A 24,257-nucleotide genomic window follows, 5' to 3' on the forward strand; every position below is an offset into this window, starting at 1 on the left:
CAATTCCTCCTCGGCACCAAGACTCGAGCCACCATTGCAAGACCTCAGGTCTCGGCTTCCATGTCATTCTCCGCTAGCACCATGGAACGAGAACATGCTCCATGATAATAACCGCCAGCAGAGCTTCGAAGCGCTCCCTCTGTAACCAAACGGCCAGAGAAAAATATGGGTGCACACGACCGAATTCCACCCGATCCGACAATCTCCAGGCTTGATTCGCCCAATGGAGCGCCGGCGGGGCCTTCCGGAACATGACTCATCCACCAGATCGATGAGGACATCCACTTTCGAGTTAATTCGGTCTCAGCTTCTTCTAGTGACAAAAAATACCACTTGCATTTGACTGAAATCTACCCAAAACGTTAGGAAATTTGACAGTGACTGAATAATTCTACCTGAAGAATAAATCAGATTCAACGTACGTATATATGCCACCAACACACAATGTGTCCAAAGTAGTACTGATACTTTGGTACCTACCGAGTTCCACTTAAAACCAATTGGCGCGTATGTTCGTATACGTTGTAACTTATACATCACTCCTCCAAAACCATGTACGCCACTGAGCACAAGACAAGTCGTACCTCGCTACGTACACCTAGGCAGAGCTCCGTGGGCCGTGTGGCCATGTCGCCTTTGCGCTGGCCGTTCGCTGTCATGGGATGATAGAGCAGATCATCATCGCCCGTTAAAAATAACGGCAGAGGCTTCCCCTGAGCCGATATATACCACGCGCCCCACAGCCTTCCCTTGTCACACAGCACTCCTCGCCACCACCAACCAGCAGCACTGCGTCTGCAGGACACTCGAGCTAGCTAGCTTGCTTCTGTCGGCGGCGGTGTATTGGCCGGAGACGATGATGATGAGGTCGGCGGTTGTGGCGGTGGCCGTGGTGCTGGCGGTGGCGCTGGCGGCGGAGGCGAGCGAGCTGAAGGTTGGGTACTACGACAAGAGCTGCCCCGGCGTGGAGAACGTGGTGAAGTGGCACGTCGCCAAGGCCCTCAAGGCCAACCGCAAGACCGGCGCCGCCCTCGTCCGCCTCATCTTCCACGACTGCTTCGTCAGGGTACGTCCATCCTCCCTATAGTTCTCTCTCTCACTCCGGCCTCTGATACTGAGCTGCAAAGCCAGTCAGCAAACCTCTGGTAGAGTAGCACTATTTTTTTTTTTTTTTTTTTTGCGGGTAGAGTAGCACTATTTAGCTAGACAATAAGACCAATTTGCACGTACATATGTCATATGTGTCCATCTGCAGACCCGTCTACTAGCTTCTTGACAAGATGCATGCACAGTGGCATAGCTCCTGAAGATCAGCATTGTGACAACTAACAGACCGATACCGCTCCTATTCCAGACTGACCTATCGCTAGCTAGCTAATAGTATTCTCTACAGCATAGTATCAGTCAGTATTAAACTGTTGAAGATGCTCTAACCAAGTTTATTAAGTTGTTGGTGAAAATGCACGCCCAGGTAGGTTCTAAACTTTTTAAAATATCAAAGGTGGATATATGCCGAAACGATCAATCAATGGGCATGGCCCTTAGCTCCTCTTTCTATCAATGCATCGAAACGCAAAGATTTTCACGAAAAAATAGCTTAACCAGGACGTAGACATATCCAAGTCACTGCATAAGTTTCAAAGCTGTTAGCTTCTGGGTCACTGTCATTGTCGAGATGCTAATCATGGAAGCACGTTACTACACTGTACTTTGAAATGGCTAGCTAGCTAGACAGGTATTAGCGAGAGTTGATCCTCCAATTCCGTTCCGTGCGCAACCTGCTCACCGGCCAGCATGGCCAGAAGAATACGTTAGCTTGCATAACTGAAACGGATGCTGGAATACGATACTTTCCTTGCGCATGTAACTAGATTTCATTCATGGCAAAGAGCCAAAGACAGCCTATCGTCTCGATCACTTTTCACTTTGCTGAGCTTGACGTATTCGGCCCCAGCACCACCGTGCCCTTGTCATTATCTCATTTCGCCCTCTTTCTCTACTTTTTCTTCATGCTTGTGTCGTTATCTTTGCTTCTCTCTCGACCTTTAAATACCTCTCCATGTGAATGATGACGATCCCTAATAAATCCTCTAACAGTCCGCGGTTATATATGTGTCGTATTCCTATATGTTAGGATTGGTAAGAGATTGGGTAATCCTTCTCTTTTGAAAAGCATTAGACTACCCTGTCCAATTTTCTTTTCAACCGATGAATGCAAGTGCTTAGCATCAACAAAAAAAAAACCTCTTTGCATGTAGAATACCAAGATGTTCATATTGTAGCATCGGTGCTCGATCGAGTACAGACCAGTGCTTTATTCATCCTACCTGCGAATATATGTAGCTCACTAGCTAGCTGTAATATGTTAATCTACTCTGCTGAAAGATCCATGCATGCATGTAAAGATGCTGTTAGCTTTTTTCTTGTTCTTTTTCTTTCCCATGCCGCCGAAAGAAAACAAAGAAGATAATGAGTTATACTGCTAAGAGAAAGAGAACGAACACCAACACCAAGACCAATGATTTGGATGCATCGATCAGTGCCCAGATATATCCATCACCTAGAAATTTTAGTTAGGTACAGATAGCCCTCCTAGTACTGTTTGTAATTAAGAGTAATTAGTTGGTAGATTCCAGTTAGAAGACATAAACATGTCGTTTTTCATATATACTCCCTGAAAACAATAATGCTAGACTTACGGGAAGTTTGTTTACGGGCAAATATTACGGGCTGAAGTGGAAACATTGGATTGGTCCCCTGAAAATAAAGGTGCATACAAGTCTATGCACATGGTCCAGTAATCAGCGCATAAACTAATTATCGCCCAATAATGCACCGCATTTTCCCATAGTACATAAAACATACTGTATGTACATCTCTCTCCACCAACTAAAGCTAGCCAGCACATGTCAGCGCTCCAGATCGAGCTATAATAGAGTTAACAGCAATTTGCGAGTACCGACGGAATGACTTACCATGCACAGCGTACTTGCACGTCACTGCATCGATCAGCATTCAACGGCACTCTGAACTGGTTAAATCAATCCAATTATATCCTTTATTTGTCCCATCAAAGTTTAAAACCATGCCTAGTTATGTCAAGATAATTTGCCATCTGTGCTTGATTAGCTCTCATTATAAGCTTGGTTTGTCCCATCAAAGTTAACAATCTAATTACAGGCTCCAATTATATGCTTAGTTTGTCCCATCAAAGTTACAAACCATGCCTAAGATAATCAAGACAGTTTGCCATCAGTGCTTCATTGGGTAGCTAGCTACTACTACCCAATTTCGATGTTGGTGAATAATTGGAGAAGGGAATGTACGTGTGCAGGGGTGCGACGCGTCGGTGCTGCTGGATCCAACCCCAGAGAACCCGGCGCCGGAGAAGACGGCGCCAGTAAACATCGGCCTCGCCGCCTTCGAGCTCCTGGACGAGATCAAGTCGGCGGTGGAGGACCGCTGCCCGGGCACGGTCTCCTGCGCCGACATCCTCATCTACGCCGCCCGCGACGCGGGCAGCCTCATGAGCAACGGGCACGTCTACTTCGACGCCCCCGCCGGCCGCCTCGACGGCATGCACTCGCACGCGGCGGACGCGCAGCACGACCTTCCGGACTCCACCTTCAACATCGGCGAGCTCATCCAGAATTTCAAGCGCAAGAACTTCACGATCGAGGAGATGGTGATCCTCTCCGGCGCGCACGCCATCGGCGTGGGCCACTGCTCGTCGCTCCGCGCCCGGCTCACGGCGCCCAAGGAGCAGATCCTGCCGGCGTACCGCGGCCTCCTCGCCGGTAAGTGCGGCGCGGGCCCCGACCCCATCGTGACGAACAACATCAGGGACGAGGACCCCAAGGCGATCGCGGCCACGGTCCCGAGCTTCCTCCCGAAGCTGAGGAAGTTTGAGTTCCTGGACAACAGCTACTACCACAACAACCTGGCCAGGATCGTCACCTTCAACTCCGACTGGCAGCTGCTCACCGAGAAGGAGGCGAGAGGCCACGTGCACGAGTACGCCGACAACGGCACCCTCTGGGACGAGGACTTCTCAGACTCGCTCCTCAAGCTCAGCAAGCTGCCATTGTTGCCGCACGGCAGCAAGGGAGAGATCAGGAAGAAGTGCCGCTACGTCAACCACTACTAGCTCTCGGCCAAATAATCGATCTCCGAGGTTTTTTTTCATCATGGGATAAAACTGTATCGATCCGTCACACGTTTGATTATTCGTTTGTTGTTATGTTTCTTTTTTTCCTTTTTCTTTCTTCCATCTGCGTGATTTATTTGATTTGTGGACACGGTGTTGATTCATGCGTTGGCATGTAAAGTGTGTAGGGCTTCTTCATCATGTGTATGCATGCCTTTCCATTGGCTTGGTCCAATGATTCATGTAATAAGGAGAAAAGAAATGAAGAAATTAAAATATGTACTACCTCCGTGAAAAATAAGTGTCTTAGTTTTGTCTAGATTTAAATATATCTAAACATATTCTAAGTACTTGGTCTAGCACTCCCACGTCAGCCCAGTCTCATAGACATCGGCGTGGTGGTGTTGGTTATTGGAACATAGCGCCGCGTCGAATCTGACGGACAAGCCAGCCCCGGCACCGTCACTAAGGGTCGATCAATCGGTCAAGTGGTGGGCGGCTTGGGACAACGGCAAGATCATCGACCTCGATGGAGATAACTCCATTAGTAGCGGCACACCCCCCCCCCCCCCCCCTCTGATGGAGGTGATGACATTATCGCAGATAGCTACAAGCTGAACTAGAAGGCCTTTGCCTAGCACCGCTAGATCTAGATATATTAGGTTTGTAGTTCAGTTTTATTTATTTTTCTGATCAAATTTACATAAATTAAAATATTTAAACAAATCTTCGCCAACTCATTTAAGTTCTACGAGTTTGTTTATTCATAATAATAAAACGTAATTGGGGCGTCGGTAGACGTCACAATATGCCGGCAACAATGTGTCGATGTCCCCAACAGAGCATGCCCTGAAGCATTGCTAGACATCCTATTGAGCAACAGCTGGAGATGCTCTTAGCCTATCTTTTTTTCTTCAATCAATGATATTTTATTACTTAATTTTTTTAAGCATTACACTTGGCCTCTGCATAACTAGGATGCTACAAAATATAGTAATCGTTACGATATAAACATGAACATGAATCTATAACATCCCCTAAGGTGGCACCTGACCAATACTGAGATTGAGCTGCCACCCATGTTGTTTAATAAACTCCCTCGCCGCGGTCTCCAACCGTGTAGACACCTCCATACGCTGCAGGGTCGACCATGAACGAAGCAAAGTACTACACCGGCAGATAACCTGCATATGAGAAATATTTGTATCATTAAACACTTTATCATTTCTACATATCAAAAGCGACAAAATGATGGAAAGCTGTCCCACCCTAATAAGTACGTTAAACCTATGGTCCACCCAATGAAGCCAATTCCAAAAATATTAGCAACACTTGTTGGTGGATATAAGGTTGAAACTATTTGGATGATTGACCATATATACTTAGCAAAATGACAATGGAAGAATAAGTGTCTAATTGTCTCATTATGATGACAAAAAACACACTTCTTACTTCTTTGCTAATTATGCTTTGCAAGATTATCCTTAGTAAGGATCACCACACGACGAAGATAATATGCTAACACTTTTGTCTTCAAAGGTATCTTCGTTCGCCATAAATTCTTAAAATTAATTACCAGCTGTAATGGTTGGATTAACGCATTATACAAGGAAACCACGATGAATTTTCCATTCGCCGTGAGGCTCTAATGGAATTCATCATGCCCACGTGATAGTTGTACTACAACTAATCTATGTAGAAATTTGTTCCATGCTATCAGCCTAGGTCCAATAAAATCATGTCTGAGTGTCACACTGGGTGGGTTAAATTCCATCAGTATCACCCTTGTGATGCAAAATACTATATATAAAGCCATATATTATTCTCGGAGTGTGGCATTACCTAAACATTTATCCTCCCAGAACATAATCTCAGATCCATCCTTATTTGAGAAAGAAACAAAGGGGAAGAAGTGCCTCTTCAAAGCCATCAAGCTGACCCAAAAGTGTGAATCCCACGTTTCCAATGAACCTAAGAAATCGCTTGTGAGCAAACATACTTCATTTCAAGTATAGTCTGCTAGACCCCTTCCTCGGTTAGCAGCTTTGACAACCATTTGCCCAATAAAGCTGTGTTCTTAACCTGAAGGTCTTGAACACAAAGCCCCCCTGGGTATTTTGGTCGGTAGACAATACTCCACTTGGTAAGCCGGTATTTTTGCTTCTCACTATCCTCTTGACAAAATAATATTGATTGAAAATAATTTAACTGATGTAAGACTCCTTTGGGCACTTGGAAGGAGGAAATCGTGTACAATGTCATATTTGTTAATACTAAATTGATGAGAACCAATCTTCCACCCAGGAATAGCAATTTGCCTTTCCAACAGCTAAGATGCCTCTCTAGTCGCTCCTCGACATGCTTCCATTCAGTGATCATAAGCCTCCGATAATGTATCGGAATGCCTAGATAGCTAATAGGAAATTGACTAATCCAACAACCAATGATCTAAGCATAATGATTGGCATCGTCCATGGCGTCACTAAAGCAGAAAATTCACGTTTATGGAAATTAATTTTCAACCCTGATAATTACTCGAATGCTGATAATATTAACTTTGGATTCCTTGCTTTCTCAAGATCATGTTCCATAAATAGAATTGTATCATCGGCATATTAAATTATGGATAGTCCACCATCAAAAATATGCGGAACTACCCCTTCAATTTGACTACCAGCACGCTCTATAACAATAGGTAACATATCAACCACAATGTTAAATAACATGGGCGATAATTCGTTGCCTTGTCGTAAACCTTTTTCGTCAGGAAATATTTACCAATATCATTGACTTTGATTGTAACACTTCCTCCGAAAATAAAGTTATGGATAAGAGCCCGCCACTCACTAGAATACCTTTCATCCTGAGAGTCTGTTGAAGGAAAGACCATTTTACTTTATCATAAGCTTTCTCAAAATCAATCTTCAAAATTATGACATTCATCTGTTTGGATGCAACTCATGGACAGTTTCATGCAAGGTGAGAACTCCATCTAGGATATTTCTCCCTTGCATGAAGGTCGTCTGAGTGGGGCGTAGTACATTGCCAGCCTTTGAATTGAGCCTAGTTGCAACAACTTTAGTAAAAAAAATTAAAACAAACATTAAGGAGACATATTGCTTTATACTATTGGATTCTTATAGTTTCGTTAACCTTAGGGAGCAAAATGATTTCCCCAAAGTTGATACTAAAGATTTCAAGTTGGCCAACATGTAGATCCTTAAAAAGTTCCATCAATTCCGACTTGATAATATCCTAGAAGTTCTGATAAAACTCAGATGGGAAACAATCTGGACCAGGAGCTTTATTATGTTCCATCAGGAAAACCACCTTATTCTCCTCCTTCTCAGAATAAGGAGCAGTGAGAAAGACGTTCTCCTCTTGTGAAACCTGAGGAATGTCGTCAATCCTGGATTCATCCATAGATATATTACCTTCCACAGGTTCGCCGAATAAACCTTTAGAATAACTGGTGATATATGCCTTAAGTTGCTCCTGACCTTCGATCGTGCTGTCGTCCTGTGTGAGAGAATGAATGCGTTTCTTCTTGTGTCTGCCATTGGCGACACCATGGAAATATCTCGTATTCGAGTCTCCTTCCAACAAGAATTTAGCCTTTGATCGTTAGTACCACTTGAGTTCCTCCTCGTGAAGCATGCTAGCTAACTCCGCATTTGATTGACTTTTAAATTCAATCTCTTGCATGGTTAGTGGCCTCACCTTGGAGATTGCCTCAATATCATCGATAATCGATGAGAGGCTGAGTTTCTCATTTTTGAGCTACTCAGTCATGCGTCAAGCCCATCCGCCAAGGTATCTACGCGTGACGCGTAGCTTGTCAGACCATCTTTGGATGGGATCCCAACCAGCAACAGGTTTCTCCCATATTTTCTTAACTAAATCCGAAGAACCAGCCTTATGCAACCATCCCAGTTCAACTTTGAAAGAACGTTTTACCCGGCGGTTATTCCGGTGCTTAACAATATAGGAGGGTGATCCGACATAGCCTCGATACGCGGGAGATCCCGTACTGAAACATTCTGAAACCATTAGGTGTTTTAATTCCCAATTAGAATCCATTAGGACTCGATCCAACTTCTCATAAGTAGGCTCATGGAGACTTTTGCCCAAGTAAATTGTCTCCCAATCATTGTAACCTCCCATAGATCCAAGCTATCAATGACAATGTTGAATAAGAACGACCAATGATTGTTGAATCGACCTTTACTCTTTTCATGAGCGAATATTAACAAATTGAAATCACCTTCTATAATAATAGGATACAGATTATCTTTCGTTAGATTAACTAAATCACGGACAAAGGCCGGCTTGAACTCATTCTGGGCAGCACCATACACAACGACTAGATATGGAGTTTAATATGATAATCCCCGTTCCCCCGAATTAATTAACACCTCCATGGTATCAACTGTAACACCAAGCAAAAGGCTCCCAGAACGACTACGAGGAGGCCGAGAAACTTCCACCTGATAGGTGGTTTAGAAAACTTACTGAGTAGTCTCGTTTGCCCGTCTCAGAAATAGCCACAAAATCTAAACAATGTTCACCAATATAATTAGCAGTATGTAAGTGTTTATGCAAGTCACGGAGACCTCTGATATTACTAAACATGCCATTCATATAGAATCAATTGTAGATTTTATGATTTTGGCATTTTTCCGCGACCCAACATTCTTCTTTGTGGAAGAAGACTTTGATTTCCGGCCAGAAGCTTTGAATTCATAAACTGAATCAAGCATCGCCTCATCAAAATCAACTTCAGATACCTCACCTATTGGATGCGAAAGGAGCTGACCATCGTTACTGGCATGCAGCTCCTCTTCTTCATCTATAAGGGAGGTATCCGTTAATCGGTCCAACTCCATATGTCTTAGAGCCTTAGTCGACACAACGATATCATTAAAATTAGAACCCAACGAAACACCAACACCATTTAGTTTTGCAGAAATGTTCGGCGTAGAAACAGACAAAAAAGATTTAGGCGGATTAGTTATACCTTGAGAATCCAAGTTTGAGGCTGCTTTACAACGCATCGCCTTTCCCATGGAATATTTATCCGTCGCCGAAGCATCATCCTCCCCAACCACATAGCGGGCGTCTATGACGGGTATATACGATTTCTCCAGACACATATAGAGAGCGCACATTCGTTCATAGTTGGAAGAAACATCTCGTATGGTACTCATGCTGTATGGTACTCATGCTGCGAGGCATACATGCATGCTGCACTAGACTGGACGGTTGGTAGAGGTGGGTAACCTGGATGCGCATCCTGCAGCCATTCAATTCCCTACCACTCACGGTGGCTCGCCCATGTTGATAACAGGAACACATACTGCAGAATCGAATACTGCACATGGATGAATCATCATTGCAAACAATAGAGCTGTTCGGCTGTTCCTTTTGCATTTGCTTTTGCTTTTTTCCAGTGGAAGATGTTCATAAAGAACATAGTATTTCCTCTTTCCTCGCCAGTGGGCTACCACGTCGAAGAGGGCTTAACAAGTAGGCACCGGTCTGGCCCAGTGAAATCAGTCGTCCTGCCCTTGAAGGCTTAGGCACCGCTCTGGCAACGAACGCACACTACGCAATCCAGGTTTGACCCCTGCTTTCCAAGCCTGACTGGAGTAAACGATGTGAGCTGGGCAACCCATGAAGCCTTATGGCCTGTTCGGTTACACTCCACTAGATTTAGATGTGCGCCTTGGCGCACGATCCCGTGAAGTTCACTTCAATTTGCAGTTTGTACAACAACGATGAAAAACAGGTGAGAAAATGATAATATGTTATTGGTTCGGTACCTTAGCTGACCAAATCTGATAGTCAAAATTCTATGGCAGCCAAGAGCTCTAAAATTACACTAACAGCTCAGGATCACAAGACAAACATGCCAAGGTAGATATATATGATCCATAGTAAGCTGGGATGTATAATAATACTAATGAACCAGTAAGTAACATATCAATGTGGCCAAGAAATCCATGGCAAAGATGTAGATCAATGTCACACAATAGTTCTTGATTCAAGGAAAACATTCCGGCCTCAATATAAAGCCTTTCACCTAAAAGTAGAAAACTCTTGTACAAAGCACAATCAACTTATGATCTCTCTACTCGATCAGAGCATCGTCATCGTCAGGTAGTGGATGCACTGTTACGGTACCAAGGACATCCTCATGCCTGCAAACATCGTATAAAAAATAATCAGCAATCCAGTCATTCACCTGTTTCAAATAAGAGCAGCATCCAGAATGATCGGAAAAATAGGACGACACGTACTATTGCTATGTAGATAGGTTGAAGGTCACTTATGGGGCTTGAGAGTCACAGGCTTCAACAAAGTGTAACGGATAGTGCAAAATCAGTCCAAAAGAACAATCAGCCAGAAATTATAACGGATAACAGTATGCATCAGCAAGTAGTGACAACCAAAGAAAAGTACAGTGAGCATTTTACTAACTTTCAGATATTTTTTAGGAAGCACCGAGTTCAGATGTAGCCTTGCTACCATATCAGGCATCGTTTAGCAATGCCCCCTTGGAGAATGATCTGGTCATGGTATTTTTGCCAGCATTGCAAGCTTGAGTGATCGTGTGTAATACAAACGAACTCTCAGTACATAAATAACATTATTTTTCATATGTAAGCGGGCGCTATCTACCCAACAAAATGAAATGAGAAGCGAATTCATACAGGAGATTTCGCCTCATTGGCACAAAAAGATTTTTTGGAAATATCATCTTTAGTATAAACATTGAGAAGCTGGCACTATTTTTTCTTACCTTACACATACTAATGGTATTTTAAGACCAGGATGATTATAATTAATTAAATTTAGGTCTAATCATGTAATAGTGTAAACTTCAGTTGGAAAGATACCATGTGCACCGTCCTGAGCTAAATTGATATATATGATCTAAAATAATTATATTATATGGCATGGATGTATGCTTCTTGGGTTCGATTGGGTATATCACAGGTGTTTCAACTATAGCTCAATATTTGGTCTCAAGTAGCACTACAAACTTTGGGTATCTTGCCTTCCATATAACCCGGTGAGACCATTGTCAATCGGGCAGGAGATTGTTATAAAGATGCAATGAAGCAAGAGGAGTAAAGGATACAACTCAGTTCATAAGGAGTATGAGTAACTACGGAGTTGCAGCGCAGCTTCTTTTGTGGCCATTTCCTTGCAGTAAGCCTTGGGATCTGATGGCCTGTTCTCCCCTCCCTTCACAAAGCATAAATCCAGCCTCATTGGTTCCGTTCATTGCTATAAGATTTAATTGATTACCTGGAAGACACACAGGGAAGCACATCAGTAGAAGAACAGTCTTTGCAAGGATTTCTAAACAGACTTGAGATACACTTCCTCATTAGAGCAATTAGGTTGTCTGCACATGCATGACTCGTATAGTAGGAAAGTAGGATGTGGCTTAGCTGATTTCCAGTGTATAAGAGGCACCAAACCACTGGCGATTAGGAGTGAAAGCCAGCACTCTTACAGTATAACAGAAGTGCACATCCAAAACCAATAGTAAAAGCTGACTAATAACCAGTATTCACCTGTTCAAAGTTTAGGGTTTAGGGTAGTTATTTATGAGACACTGAAAGGAATACTTGTTTGGCAATTGCAGTAGATAATGAATTAAAAAGGTAATCATACCATTCATCTATTTTTGCTCGGCCAAATATAGAACTAAGATTTCTCAGAGTAATTTTGTTTACCTAGAACGCTGACATTCGGGATAATCACCGTATAGAGCACATGGGCGTGCTCCACCCATATCTAGTGGTCCCAGTATATTAGATCAACAACAAATGACAGAAAAATAGATGTTAGTAATTTTATGTCTAAAATGTTATCATCTGAACCCAGAGGCGCACAAACAATAGCAGCTAAGGATGTACAGAGATAAGAGTGAAATACAACAAACCATGCGTATATTATTCACTGTGCTGCTCTCGGTGACTGATTATTTTGAATAGAAAAATTGAAGAGCACCAGATAAAGAATACATAAACTCTCAATAGCCAGCCTTCTTCACACTTACAATGACAGTCCAACTTGTGTTGAGAAAATGTCACTTCAGTTTGCCCACTGTAAACCAGCAATTTTGATTTGCAAGTTCTTTTACATTATTTTAAAAAGTCCAGACATGATATTCCAACCATGTGTGTATATTTTATAAAGTGCCTCAGTTAGAACAATAACAATAGTTACTGACTAAGAGCACCAGATAAAGAGGGCATAAAATTTTAACAAGTCTCTCCACGCTTACAAAGACATACCAACCTATGTTCGGAAAATATGCCGCTTTAGTTTGCCTGAACCATCAATTTGATTAGCAAGTTCTTTTACATCATTTGAAAAAGTCCAGACATGACAGTCTAAAAAGAATATCAATTTATCATGATGAAGAGCCAGGCTAGCTAAAAGTAGCAGATCGAGCGACTGTTGCACCATGGTGGGCAACACATATATATATATACAACTGTTATTATAACTTTACATAAATATGTATCATCGGATATACAAAACTAAAAAAAATAGAAAAGAAAACAAATCTTAGTTTATAAGCCTGGCACAAAATGGAAATAGTTGAAACCGAACTAAGTTTTGCACATCAGCAAGCAACTCAGCAATATAAATGCAAAGAAAACAATTTCATTAGCTATTATTGTAGGTATGACCATAAAAACAAAAATAAATAATGGCACCAAAGAATTCCACATATCAAGAAGAATTCAATCGTGAGTTATTCCTACAATACACCAAAGATGAGACCAGGATGATAAGAAGAATATAAATCCGCAGGCAATATTTACAGAACATATTGGTAGAGACTTGAGAATAACGTAACTTTACGTTATGATAAATCCATCGAGGGCATGCACAAACATCAATGCTGCTATGGAGAAAAGCCATGAAACTCGTAAGAAGCTACAATATGATGATAATATTGTGGATGAGATTATTATTCAGAAAATGGAGTACAAAGCAATAGCCTCATCTTGAAAATATTTTAAATGGGTATACATGTACAGTTTGTAAAAAAATGATTACTTTCTTTCTCTGGATTTTTTATTTGTTGTAGGAAGTGGTAGAACAAAACTACAATAGAAGCAAAGAATGAATAACTGAGCCTGCATGGTTTTTTTAGGGAGGAGGCATGCTTCACTGAAGATGGTCATGTCAGCGGGCAGGCTCCCTTACAAATTTAGACTCGATGCTGCTTTCCTAACCGCCTCTCGTCTACCAGCATGATATCCATCAACCGACACAGTCGCTTCATTGACAACCTGCAATGTCCTAAACAGGGCAAGAACAGCACTTACACAAAACATGCCATCAACTTTGCTAAGCTAATGCAGATCTGGAATAGAACTTAAACTATGCAGAATATGTTAAATGAAATGCACCATGAAATACATCACCTTTACAAACAACTGGGCACATATGTCAGCATGAGCAGCATCACCAGCTTGAGGAATGCAAGGAGGCACTTGGAATGCCACCAATTTATCCTTGCTCAGCTCTCCGCCTCTCCGTCAGCTACGAACTTCTAAAGTTTTTGTCTTCAATGTCTGAAGTATGACATGGCATTAATTAAACTCGATAGTCATAATAGCTAATATAGACCTATGATGTAAATATAATGGTGCAATAAAACTATCAACCTTGACGCCTCTAGCTAGCGAGTCCAGCATCCCTCTACCCACAAGGTAACACACGCTTATGACTTTGTCAAGTAAATAAGAAGATAGATAACTCATACCTGCAAGCAAATTCTAGGTGAGCAATTTGGTAACGCCAAAATAACATTGATAACAAAATGATTCACAAAGAAAAACCGAGGAAGGAGGCCTTTACTTTATTACCGACCGAACATGCCTCAATTGTATTTTGGAACTTTTTACTCGTCGACTTCAAAAAAATAGAGGGTGCCTCTACATAACAACAAAACTTCAAACAGAACATGATCAACCAGGACACTGAAACGGAAATAATAGCTGAATAAGATAAGGTGAACCAAAAGAATGTAGCATCCATCGGTGGAAAGCCCATACCTCAATCAACAGTGCGCCCCCTCAACCTCTCTCTGTTACATATATCAACCCAATTGTGCTGCAGAAAGGGGAGAAACATGAGCAACTCCAATCTGAGCCAGAAATCTAGCAGAGAATAGAGGGAGGGGAGTTTTGGTAGGAACCTGAACCGGCATTGCGAGGCATGCTAAATCTCTGATCCAAAGTACAGAGGGCAGAGGTGCCGGATAGCTCTAGATTTCTGGAGCTCGTGTGGAGTTCTGGACACAAGGACGATGGCGTTGGTGCTGACAATAACTGTAAACCAGTAAGCAAATGACAGAAATAGCGCTAAAGACTTCTAAACATTCTAACGCCTACTCAAACAAATATATATGTACATAACTTGCAGCACGAATAACTCATCTAGTAAGCAATATCACCTGGTAAAAACTAAAAAATACATTACATGATAAGCCAATCGAAGGAGGTGATGTAATGGACAGGCCATGTAGGATATATCTAGATACAAGCTAAACTTCGTAAAAGCAAACCTACCGAGCAGAACAAGCAGTACATAGGCTAATCTTCCCTCAACAGCCAGCCTGACTTTTTTATCCTAGTGTGGCATTAATTAAGAAGAATCTAGAAAAATAGGGGGCATATACCTAGTGAACCTGTAGGCCTTTCGAAGAAGAGGACCGACAAAACGGAAGAGATAAACAGTACACCAAACTGCAAAGAAAAAACGAGATTAGTAAATAAACACACATCCAAACCAAAGGATCGATGATTCAGATGAAGAGAGCAAACATGTTCACAAAAACAGGAACACCGTGGCGCACATACCAATAACCAGATGCGGCCACAAACCTGTGCAAAGAATACACGGACATGAGCACACATAATCAGAGTTAGTTTAAAATTCACCATATACTATGTGAGCTAGTTGAATTATTCACCTAACTATTGGTGGCATGGAAAAATATGTGCCATCGACCAGCCAAACAATTTCATTGCCCCGGGTTTGAAACAGAACTGATCAAAGCCACACTAATTCGAAGTCCCCAAGCGAAAGCTCTACCATGGCCTTCGCCGTCAATCATATGTTCACCAAAAATTCCTCCTACAATCCATAACATGGAACTATAGAAAAAGATCAAAACAAAATCAAACTGATAGCCAATTGGATTTACCTGGATGCAGATCATACAGTCTACAGTACCATTTCTGAAAAATGGATACATTTACAGTATAACACCGAACTTACCGATGCAACTATCTAAATTTCGAGCCACAAACAAAGCTAAGCACAATCTGCTGCTTATACTGCCCGAGCAGTATGAACAATAAATCATACTTTTACCAGAACTAAATATCCACTCATATATAGAACAAATTAATCAAATGCACCTGAACAAAAAATAACTTATCTGAAAATTTGGGAAGGGTGGGCACGGCTGACCTGAGCTTTCCCAAGTCCTAGCGTGCCAATTCACATAGGCTGGTGGAGTGCTATTCTGAATCATGTATTGCATATGAGCAAATAAAAGGACAACAAAAACTTAACCAGGGCTTTGGACTAATGCAGATTGTGGATGGTGTTAGAGTAGATATGTGTGTATTATATTTTGCCCATATGTTAGGGGCCCTTTTGCATATTGCACCTGTACATTGTACTATATATTGTGGTCTTTTGGCCCCCAGTAATACAACACAACACAGATTATTCTCCTATCATGGTATCAGAGCCGTAAGGCTTCTTTTTCGCATCGCAGCCGCCGCCGCCGCCCGCCTTGGCATCTCGCCACCGCGCCCGGTCGCCGCCGCCGCCTCTCCTTCACCAGCTCCGGCCGCCCGCCCTCCGGGCCGCCCGTCCGCCTCCCGGGCCGCCTCCCGTCGGCTGCCTCCTGTCGCCTGCTCGCCGGCCGCTGCTCCGGCCGCCCGCCCTCCGGGCCGCCCGTCCGCCTCCCGGCCGCCTCCGTCGGCCGCCTCCTGTCGCCTGCTCGCCGGCCGATGCTCCGGCCGCCCGCCCTCCCAGGCCGCCCGTCCGCCTCCGAGCCGCCGGCCGCCTCCGAGCCGCCGGCCGCCCGTCCGCCTCCAGGCCGCCCGGCCGCCCGTCCTCCAGGCCGCCCGTCCCGAGCCGCCCGTCCCGATCGATTTGGAGATCGATCTGATCTCCTGATCGGCTCGATCTGAGCTTCGGCTCGGCTCCTGATCGGCTCGATCTGAGCTTCGGCTCGGCTCCGTCAGTTAGTAAAAAAAAAAAAAAAAAAAAAAAGAGCAAAAAAAAAAAAAAAAAAAAACGACAGAGCTATGTCTTCCTCGTCGGGTTATGTTGCGATTCCTCGCTGCCCGGTGACTTTTGATGGCGCGAATTATCCTGATTTCGCTGCCTTTATGCGCGTCCACATGCGCGGTCTTCGTCTTTGGGGTGTGCTTTCTGGCGAGGTCCCTTGTCCGTCGCGCCCCGTTGCTCCTACGGCGCCCTCGCACCGACGCCCGTTTCCCTTGCCCCCGATGCTTCTCAGGAGGACAAGGATGCAGCCAAGAGTGCCGCTGATACTGCTCTGGCTGATTATGACCGGAAGGTTGAGGAGTATTCTACTGCTGTTGCGACCTACCGGCTGGATCTGACTGACTACACTCAGTGGATCGATGATGATGCTCGTCTTCTGCTGTTCTCACTTCCGGTGTTACGCCTCGATATCGCCGAGTTCATGAGTCTTCCCACTGCTGCTGCTCAGTGGGCTTTTCTTCGTCAGCGCTATCAGCCATCTGGGGATGCTCTTTATCTGTCTGTGGTTCGTCAGGAGCATGATCTTCAGCAGGGTGATTCTACTATTGACGAGTTCTATACTCAGAGTGCTGCTATTTGGCGTCAGCTTGATTCTCTTCGTACAGCTGTGTGTGGCACCTGTCCCTGCTGTCTGACTGTGCGTGCGGATCTGGAGTTTCAGCGCGTTTTTGAGTTCTTGTCGCGGCTCCGCACGGAGTTTGAGCCGCGTCGTGCCCAGCTGCTTGCCCGTGGTCGTGTTCCGCTCTCTGAGGTACTCGCTGAGCTGCGCGCAGAGGAGACTCGTCTTCGTGGTGCTGGTCTTCTTGCGGTTCCCTCTGCACTTGCTGCTCGTGGTCCTCCTGTGCCGTCTGCTCGTGGTTCTCCTGTGCCGTCCGCTTCGTTGCGGTCTCCAGCACCGCCGTTACTCTCTACTCCGCCGGTCCAGGGGCCGAGTCGGTCTCGGCAGCCTCGTGGTCCTCGTCCTCCCTGCGCCTTCGTGGCAAGGCTGGCCACGACGTCTCTCGGTTCTTTGGAGGAGGGACCCTGACTTACGTCGGCGGTACCTTGATAAGCTTGCTCGTCGGCGGGCTGGTTCTTCGAGCTCGTCTGTTGTTCTGTTGTCGATCGGGACATTATCCGTGGTCTTCGTGGTCTGCTCGCTGCTACGGGCTCTTCTTCGACGAATGCTGGTTACGTATGCAGCTCTTACGGCACCGCGCGACCACCACCTTCTACACAGTCAGGTACGTCATCCCCGTGGTATCTGGATTCTGGAGCTTCTTTTCATATGACTTCTGCGTCTTCTATCCTTTCCGCTCTTCGCTCTCTTATTTCTCCTGTCCGTGTTATCACGGTGATGGTTCCTCTCTTCTGTTTCCAGTCGAGGCACCCTTTCTACTTCATCTTTCTCTGTTCTGATGTTTCTCATGTTCCTAGCCTTAAGATGAACCTGTTTTACGCTAGTCGACTTGCTGATTCTGGTTGTCGCGTCATTCTTGACGCTGATTCTTGTCTTGTTCGGGACCGCCGTACACGAGCCGTGGTTGGAGCTGGCCCTCGCAGCCTTGAGTCCCGGGCCTCTGGGAGTTAGGCGGCTTCGCGTTCCTTCCGCCGACACTTCATCCGCCGGCTCTCCTGCGATTCTTCATACATCCTTGGTTCTTTTCAGCGGTGGCATCATCGGCTGGGTCACCTTTGTGGCTCCCGTTTATCGTCATTAGTTCGTCGTGGTCTTCTGGGGTCTGTCTCAGGAGATGTGTCTTTACATTCGTGTCAGGGTTGTAGGTTAGGCAAACAGATTCAGCTTCCCTATCCTACCAGTGCGTCTGTATCTCAGCGACCTTTTGATTTAGTTCATTCTGATGTTTGGGGTCCGGCTCCCTTTGCTTCCAAAGGGGGCCATCGATACTATATTTTGTTTATTGATGACTTTTCCCGGTACACCTGGTTGTTTTTTATGCGCTCTCGCAGTGAGGTGCTTTCTATTTATCAGCGTTTTGTGGCCATGGTTCGTACTCAGTATTCCACTCCCATTCGTGTGTTTCGTGCTGACTCTGCAGGAGAGTATATCTCCCAGAACCTGCGTGGTGTCCTTGCTGAGCAGGGCACGCTTGCCCGATTCTCGTGTCCCGGCGCTCATGCTCAAAATGGTGTCGCCGAGCGTAAGCATCGTCATATTCTTGAGACTACCCGTGCTATGATGATTGCTTCCTCTCTTCCGCCGCATTTCTGGGCGGACGCTGTCTCTACGTCCACTTATCTTATTAACATTCAGCCTTCTGCTGCTCTTCAAGGTGGCATTCCTCTCGAGCGTCTCTCTGGCAGCTTGCCAGACTACTCGACTCTTCGTTTATTTGGTTGCGTTTGCTATGTTCTTCTCCCTCCTCGCGAACGCACCAAACTGACTGCTCAGTCTGTTGAGTGTGTTTTTCTCGGATACAGTGATGAGCATAAGGGCTATCGCTGTTGGGACCCCGTTGGTCGTCGGATGCGCATCTCTCGTGACGTCACGTTTGATGAGACGCGTCCTTTCTATCCTCGTCCCACCTCTGGTACATACCCGGTGGATGATCTCTCTTTTCTTCTCCTTCCTGATGCACCACCCTCTGTCCCTCCTGTTTCTCCTCCTGATGCGCCCCCTCCGACTCCGGTGCCATCGTCGCCTCCTAGTTCTCCTTCCTCTTCTTCTTCTGATTCCACTGGTCCTCCTTCTCCCTTGTCTCCTTTTCCCTTCCACTATTCTCGGCGTTCTACAGTTCCGGACTCTTCGCCTGATGATCCTTCTCCCTCCTCTTCCGATGAGTTGTCTTCTTCTGATGATTCTCCTAGTTCTCCACCTCTTCCGCCTGTTCGTCAGCGTCGTGCTCCTAACCGTTTCTCTCCCAGTCAGTACGGTCTCTCTGTCGTCTCCGAGCCGACTTCTTATCGGGATGCTGAGTGCCATCCTGAATGGCAGCTTGCCATGGCTGAGGAGATCGCTGCGCTTGAGCGCACTGGCACCTGGGATCTTGTTTCTCCTCCTCCTGGTGTTCGTCCTATCACGTGTAAGTGGGTCTATAAAATTAAGAGCCGCTCCGATGGATCTCTTGAGCGCTATAAAGCGCGTCTTGTGGCACGTGGCTTTCAGCAGGAGCACGGCCGTGATTATGATGAGACTTTTGCTCCTGTGGCTCATATGACCACCGTGCGTACTCTTCTTCTTGTTGCTTACATTCGACGCTGGTCTGTCTCTCAGCTTGATGTTCAGAACGCTTTTCTTAATGGCGAGTTGAGTGAGGAGGTTTACATGCAACCTCCTCCTGGGTATTCTGTTCCCGATGGGATGGTTTGTCGTCTTCGACGTTCTCTTTATGGCCTGAAACAGGCCCCTCGTGCCTGGTTTGAGCGCTTTGCCTCTGTGGTGACTGCTGCTGGTTTCTCTCCTAGTTTTCATGATCCAGCGCTATTTGTTCACACTTCTCCTCGTGGACGCACTCTTCTCCTTCTCTATGTTGATGATATGATCATTACTGGTGATGATCCTGAGTATATTGCCTTTGTCAAGGCTCGTCTTCGCGATCAGTTTCTTATGACCGATCTTGGTCCTCTTCGCTATTTTCTTGGGATTGAGATTTCCTCCACTTCTGATGGTTTTTATATCTCCCAGGAAAAGTATATTCAGGATCTCCTTACTCGTGCTGCTCTTGTGGATGAGCGCACTGTTGAGACTCCTATGGAGCTTAATGTTAAGCTTCGTCCTACTGATGGTGATCCTCTTCTCGATCCCACACGCTATCGCCATCTTGTTGGGAGTCTTGTTTATCTTGCTGTCACTCGTCCTGATATCTCTTATCCTGTTCATATTCTGAGTCAGTTTGTCTCAGCTCCTACCACCGTTCACTACAGTCATCTCCTTCGTGTCCTCCGTTATCTCCGTGGCACGATTACTCGTCGCCTTTTCTTTCCTAGTTCCAGTTCTCTCCAGCTCCAGTGCTACTCGGATGCTACTTGGGCGAGTGATCCTACGGATCGTCGTTCACTTTCTGCTTACTGTGTGTTTCTTGGTGGTTCGCTTGTTGCTTGGAAGACGAAGAAACAGGTAGCGGTTTCCCGTTCGAGTGTTGAGGCTGAGCTGCGGGCTATGGCTTCGTTGATTGCTGAGGTGACCTGGTTACGGTGGTTGCTTGCAGATTTTGGGGTCTCTGTTACGACACCCACTCCACTTTTGTGTGACAGTACAGGTGCTATCAGTATTGCACGTGATCCGGTCAAGCATGAGCTGACCAAGCATATTGGTGTTGATGCCTTTTATACACGTGCTCAGGTGCATGATCAGGTTGTTGCGCTTCATTATGTGCCTTCAGATTTACAGTTGGCGGATTTCTTTACAAAGGCACAGACTCGCGCGCAACATGACTTCTTACTCTCCAAACTCAGTGTTGTGGATCCACCCTGAGTTTGAGGGGGGGTGTTAGAGTAGATATGTGTATATTATATTTTGCCCATATGTTAGGGGCCCTTTTGCATATTGCACCTGTACATTGTACTATATATTGTGGCCTTTTGGCCCCCAGTAATACAACACAGATTATTCTCCTATCAGATGGAAACTCTTCGAAGATGTATACCTGAACTTGCGCCTTCTCTTATCTTGACCTGCTTCGGCAAGAGCTATCTCTCACAAGAGAAAATACGTGAGTCGGGACCTAAGCCCTAGCAGCGGCAGTGAGATTGAGAGAGTGAGGGAGAAACCTGGGATCTTGTAGTGTTGCTTCTGCATCTCCCTCATATTTGGAATTTTGAGAACGACCTGCTTGAAAATTTGTCAAACAACTTGTAGGCACAACGGGGACCTCACAGGGGAGGATACAGGATGGAGGACATTACGCCACAAACTCAAAAAGGTGGGCTGTGGGGAGGAGAAGAGGCGGAGCCTGCAGACCTTGACAAAGGCAACATGGAGAAGCGCGGGCTGCTACGCCGCTGGCTGGGAGGGCGACCGCCTCAGAGGCCTGCGCTCTACCAGCGGCGCCGCTTCCCGCGCGCTCCCGCCGCGCCTCGCCGGCGGCCCTGCTCCCGCGCGCTCGATAGCCTGTGGAGGTCGCCCACGCAGCCCTCCCACGCCGCCCCTGCGGGGACCGGTCGCGCTACCCATTGCCCGCGCCGGCGGCCCCTAGGTCGGCCCTGCCGGAGGTCGGCCGCGCCGGCGGTTTCAGAGAGCGACGCTGTGGAAGCAATATCACCTGGTAAAAACTAAAGACTTCTAAACATTCTAACGCCTACTCAAACAAATATATATGTACATAACTTGCAGCACGAATAACTCATCTAGTAAGCAATATCACCTGGTAAAAACTAAAAAATACATTACATGATAAGCCAATCGAAGGAGGTGATGTAATGGACAGGCCATGTAGGATATATCTAGATACAAGCTAAACTTCGTAAAAGCAAACCTACCGAGCAGAACAAGCAGTACATAGGCTAATCTTCCCTCAACAGCCAGCCTGACTTTTTAATCCTAGTGTGGCATTAATTAAGAAGAATCTAGAAAAATAGGGGGCATATACCTAGTGAACCTGTAGGCCTTTCGAAGAAGAGGACCGACAAAACGGAAGAGATAAACAGTACACCAAACTGCAAAGAAAAAACGAGATTAGTAAATAAACACACATCCAAACCAAAGGATCGATGATTCAGATGAAGAGAGCAAACATGTTCACAAAAACAGGAACACCGTGGCGCACATACCAATAACCAGATGCGGCCACAAACCTGTGCAAAGAATACACGGACATGAGCACACATAATCAGAGTTAGTTTAAAATTCACCATATACTATGTGAGCTAGTTGAATTATTCACCTAACTATTGGTGGCATGGAAAAATATGTGCCATCGACCAGCCAAACAATTTCATTGCCCCGGGTTTGAAACAGAACTGATCAAAGCCACACTAATTCGAAGTCCCCAAGCGAAAGCTCTACCATGGCCTTCGCCGTCAATCATATGTTCACCAAAAATTCCTCCTACAATCCATAACATGGAACTATAGAAAAAGATCAAAACAAAATCAAACTGATAGCCAATTGGATTTACCTGGATGCAGATCATACAGTCTACAGTACCATTTCTGAAAAATGGATACATTTACAGTATAACACCGAACTTACCGATGCAACTATCTAAATTTCGAGCCACAAACAAAGCTAAGCACAATCTGCTGCTTATACTGCCCGAGCAGTATGAACAATAAATCATACTTTTACCAGAACTAAATATCCACTCATATATAGAACAAATTAATCAAATGCACCTGAACAAAAAATAACTTATCTGAAAATTTGGGAAGGGTGGGCACGGCTGACCTGAGCTTTCCCAAGTCCTAGCGTGCCAATTCACATAGGCTGGTGGAGTGCTATTCTGAATCATGTATTGCATATGAGCAAATAAAAGGACAACAAAAACTTAACTAGGGCTTTGGACTAATGCAGATTGTGGATGGAAACTCTTCGAAGATGTATACCTGAACTTGCGCCTTCTCTTATCTTGACCTGCTTCGGCAAGAGCTATCTCTCACAAGAGAAAATACGTGAGTCGGGACCTAAGCCCTAGCAGCGGCAGTGAGATTGAGAGAGTGAGGGAGAAACCTGGGATCTTGTAGTGTTGCTTCTGCATCTCCCTCATATTGGAATTTTGAGAACGACCTGCTTGAAAATTTGTCAAACAACTTGTAGGCACAACGGGGACCTCACAGGGGAGGATACAGGATGGAGGACATTACGCCACAAACTCAAAAAGGTGGGCTGTGGGGGAGGAGAAGAGGCGGAGCCTGCAGACCTTGACAAAGGCAACATGGAGAAGCGCGGGCTGCTACGCCGCTGGCTGGGAGGGCGACCGCCTCAGAGGCCTGCGCTCTACCAGCGGCGCCGCTTCCCGCGCGCTCCCGCCGCGCCTCGCCGGCGGCCCTGCTCCCGCGCGCTCGATAGCCTGTGGAGGTCGCCCACGCAGCCCTCCCACGCCGCCCCTGCGGGGACCGGTCGCGCTACCCATTGCCCGCGCCGGCGGCCCCTAGGTCGGCCCTGCCGGAGGTCGGCTGCGCCGGCGGTTTCAGAGAGCGACGCTGTGGAGGCAGAGGGGCTGGTGGCGGGGATGAAGCCGGAGGCCGCCGCACGCGCAAGGAGAGAGAGGGGTGGAGACGGGGCAGAGGAGTGGGGATTGGGGAGCGATTGGGATCGTGGGATAGGGTTTGCTGATTTTGTTTGGGCTCAGCTGAGCCAATTAAATGGCGACACGTGGCCCACTTGGTGGAGTAAGAAACGAGGCAACCGGCCAGCCCTTGTTCGCCTGGTGGCGTGCGTGGATGCCCTGTGAGGCCCCCGTTGGGGGGCATCTATTATAGGTTAGATTCCAGAAAAACTGGTCGAAGGGCAAATCCGGTGTATAGCGGGCGCCGCACACCCCTGCGGGGCATGGGCCTGGCCTATATTTCGCTATTATTGGTTTTTTCAGTTCTGTTTTTTTTTTGGTTTTTTGTTGGTTTAAGCTTTTTTTGATGGTTTTTTTGGCTTTTAAAAAATGCCTAATTTAAAAATGTTTGAATTTAGAAGTTGTTCAATTTTGAAATATGTTCAAACTAAAAATTGTTTCAATTTGAAAAAATTTCAAATTCCAAAGATGTTCATACTTCAAAATTGTTCGAATTTGAAAAATGTGCAAATTCAAAAAATGTTCATACATATAAAATGTTGATATTTTTGATTTTTAAATTTTTTAAAAATATCTAAATTTAAGAAATAATCATA

The 24,257-nt window shown here is 45.5% G+C and overlaps 1 protein-coding gene and 2 long non-coding RNA genes across 23 annotated transcripts; 1 reads left to right on the forward strand and 2 right to left on the reverse strand.

Moving 5' to 3' along the window:
- Positions 1-733: 733 nt before the first annotated feature.
- On the forward strand, positions 734-4,425 carry LOC127345724 (peroxidase 2). The gene is made up of 2 exons (XM_051372230.2): positions 734-1,066; positions 3,335-4,425. The coding sequence occupies exons 1-2, from the start codon at positions 857-859 to the stop codon at positions 4,145-4,147; spliced, it is 1,023 nt and encodes a 340-aa protein (XP_051228190.1). The 5' UTR covers positions 734-856; the 3' UTR covers positions 4,148-4,425.
- A 5,649-nt stretch (positions 4,426-10,074) lies between these two features.
- On the reverse strand, positions 10,075-21,683 carry LOC127345732 (uncharacterized). 17 transcript variants are annotated; one of them, XR_007878971.2, is made up of 14 exons: positions 21,396-21,683; positions 21,206-21,263; positions 21,082-21,124; positions 15,662-15,716; positions 15,159-15,322; positions 15,046-15,069; positions 14,865-14,931; positions 14,382-14,514; positions 14,239-14,296; positions 14,042-14,163; positions 13,849-13,946; positions 13,606-13,755; positions 10,447-13,480; positions 10,075-10,347 (listed from the first exon to the last, which is right to left on the reverse strand). It is a non-coding gene; the product is annotated as an uncharacterized lncRNA (long non-coding RNA). The 17 variants fall into 17 exon arrangements; XR_007878942.2 differs by having other exon boundaries at positions 15,159-15,342; XR_007879016.2 differs by having other exon boundaries at positions 10,447-11,461; positions 13,385-13,480; positions 15,159-15,716.
- A 282-nt stretch (positions 21,684-21,965) lies between these two features.
- On the reverse strand, positions 21,966-23,785 carry LOC139836189 (uncharacterized). Of its 5 annotated transcripts, XR_011752824.1 has the most exons (6): positions 23,293-23,784; positions 23,103-23,159; positions 22,979-23,021; positions 22,318-22,875; positions 22,205-22,228; positions 21,966-22,090 (listed from the first exon to the last, which is right to left on the reverse strand). It is a non-coding gene; the product is annotated as an uncharacterized lncRNA (long non-coding RNA). The 5 variants fall into 5 exon arrangements; XR_011752822.1 differs by having other exon boundaries at positions 22,979-23,159; positions 23,293-23,785; XR_011752823.1 differs by having other exon boundaries at positions 21,968-22,090; positions 23,103-23,781.
- Between the last annotated feature and the right edge of the window lie 472 nt (positions 23,786-24,257).

Source organism: Lolium perenne, chromosome 1 (assembly GCF_019359855.2).
Source record: "Lolium perenne isolate Kyuss_39 chromosome 1, Kyuss_2.0, whole genome shotgun sequence".
In the NCBI taxonomy this organism is placed as follows: Eukaryota; Viridiplantae; Streptophyta; class Magnoliopsida; order Poales; family Poaceae; genus Lolium; species Lolium perenne.

Bases quoted from the DNA above. Each gene is read 5' to 3' on its own strand.
- LOC127345724 (XM_051372230.2), top strand. From the start codon at position 857: ATGATGATGAGGTCGGCGGTTGTGGCGGTGGCCGTGGTGCTGGCGGTG. The intron at 1,067-3,334 runs GTACGTCCATCC...GTACGTGTGCAG, and splicing joins TCCACGACTGCTTCGTCAGG to GGGTGCGACGCGTCGGTGCT.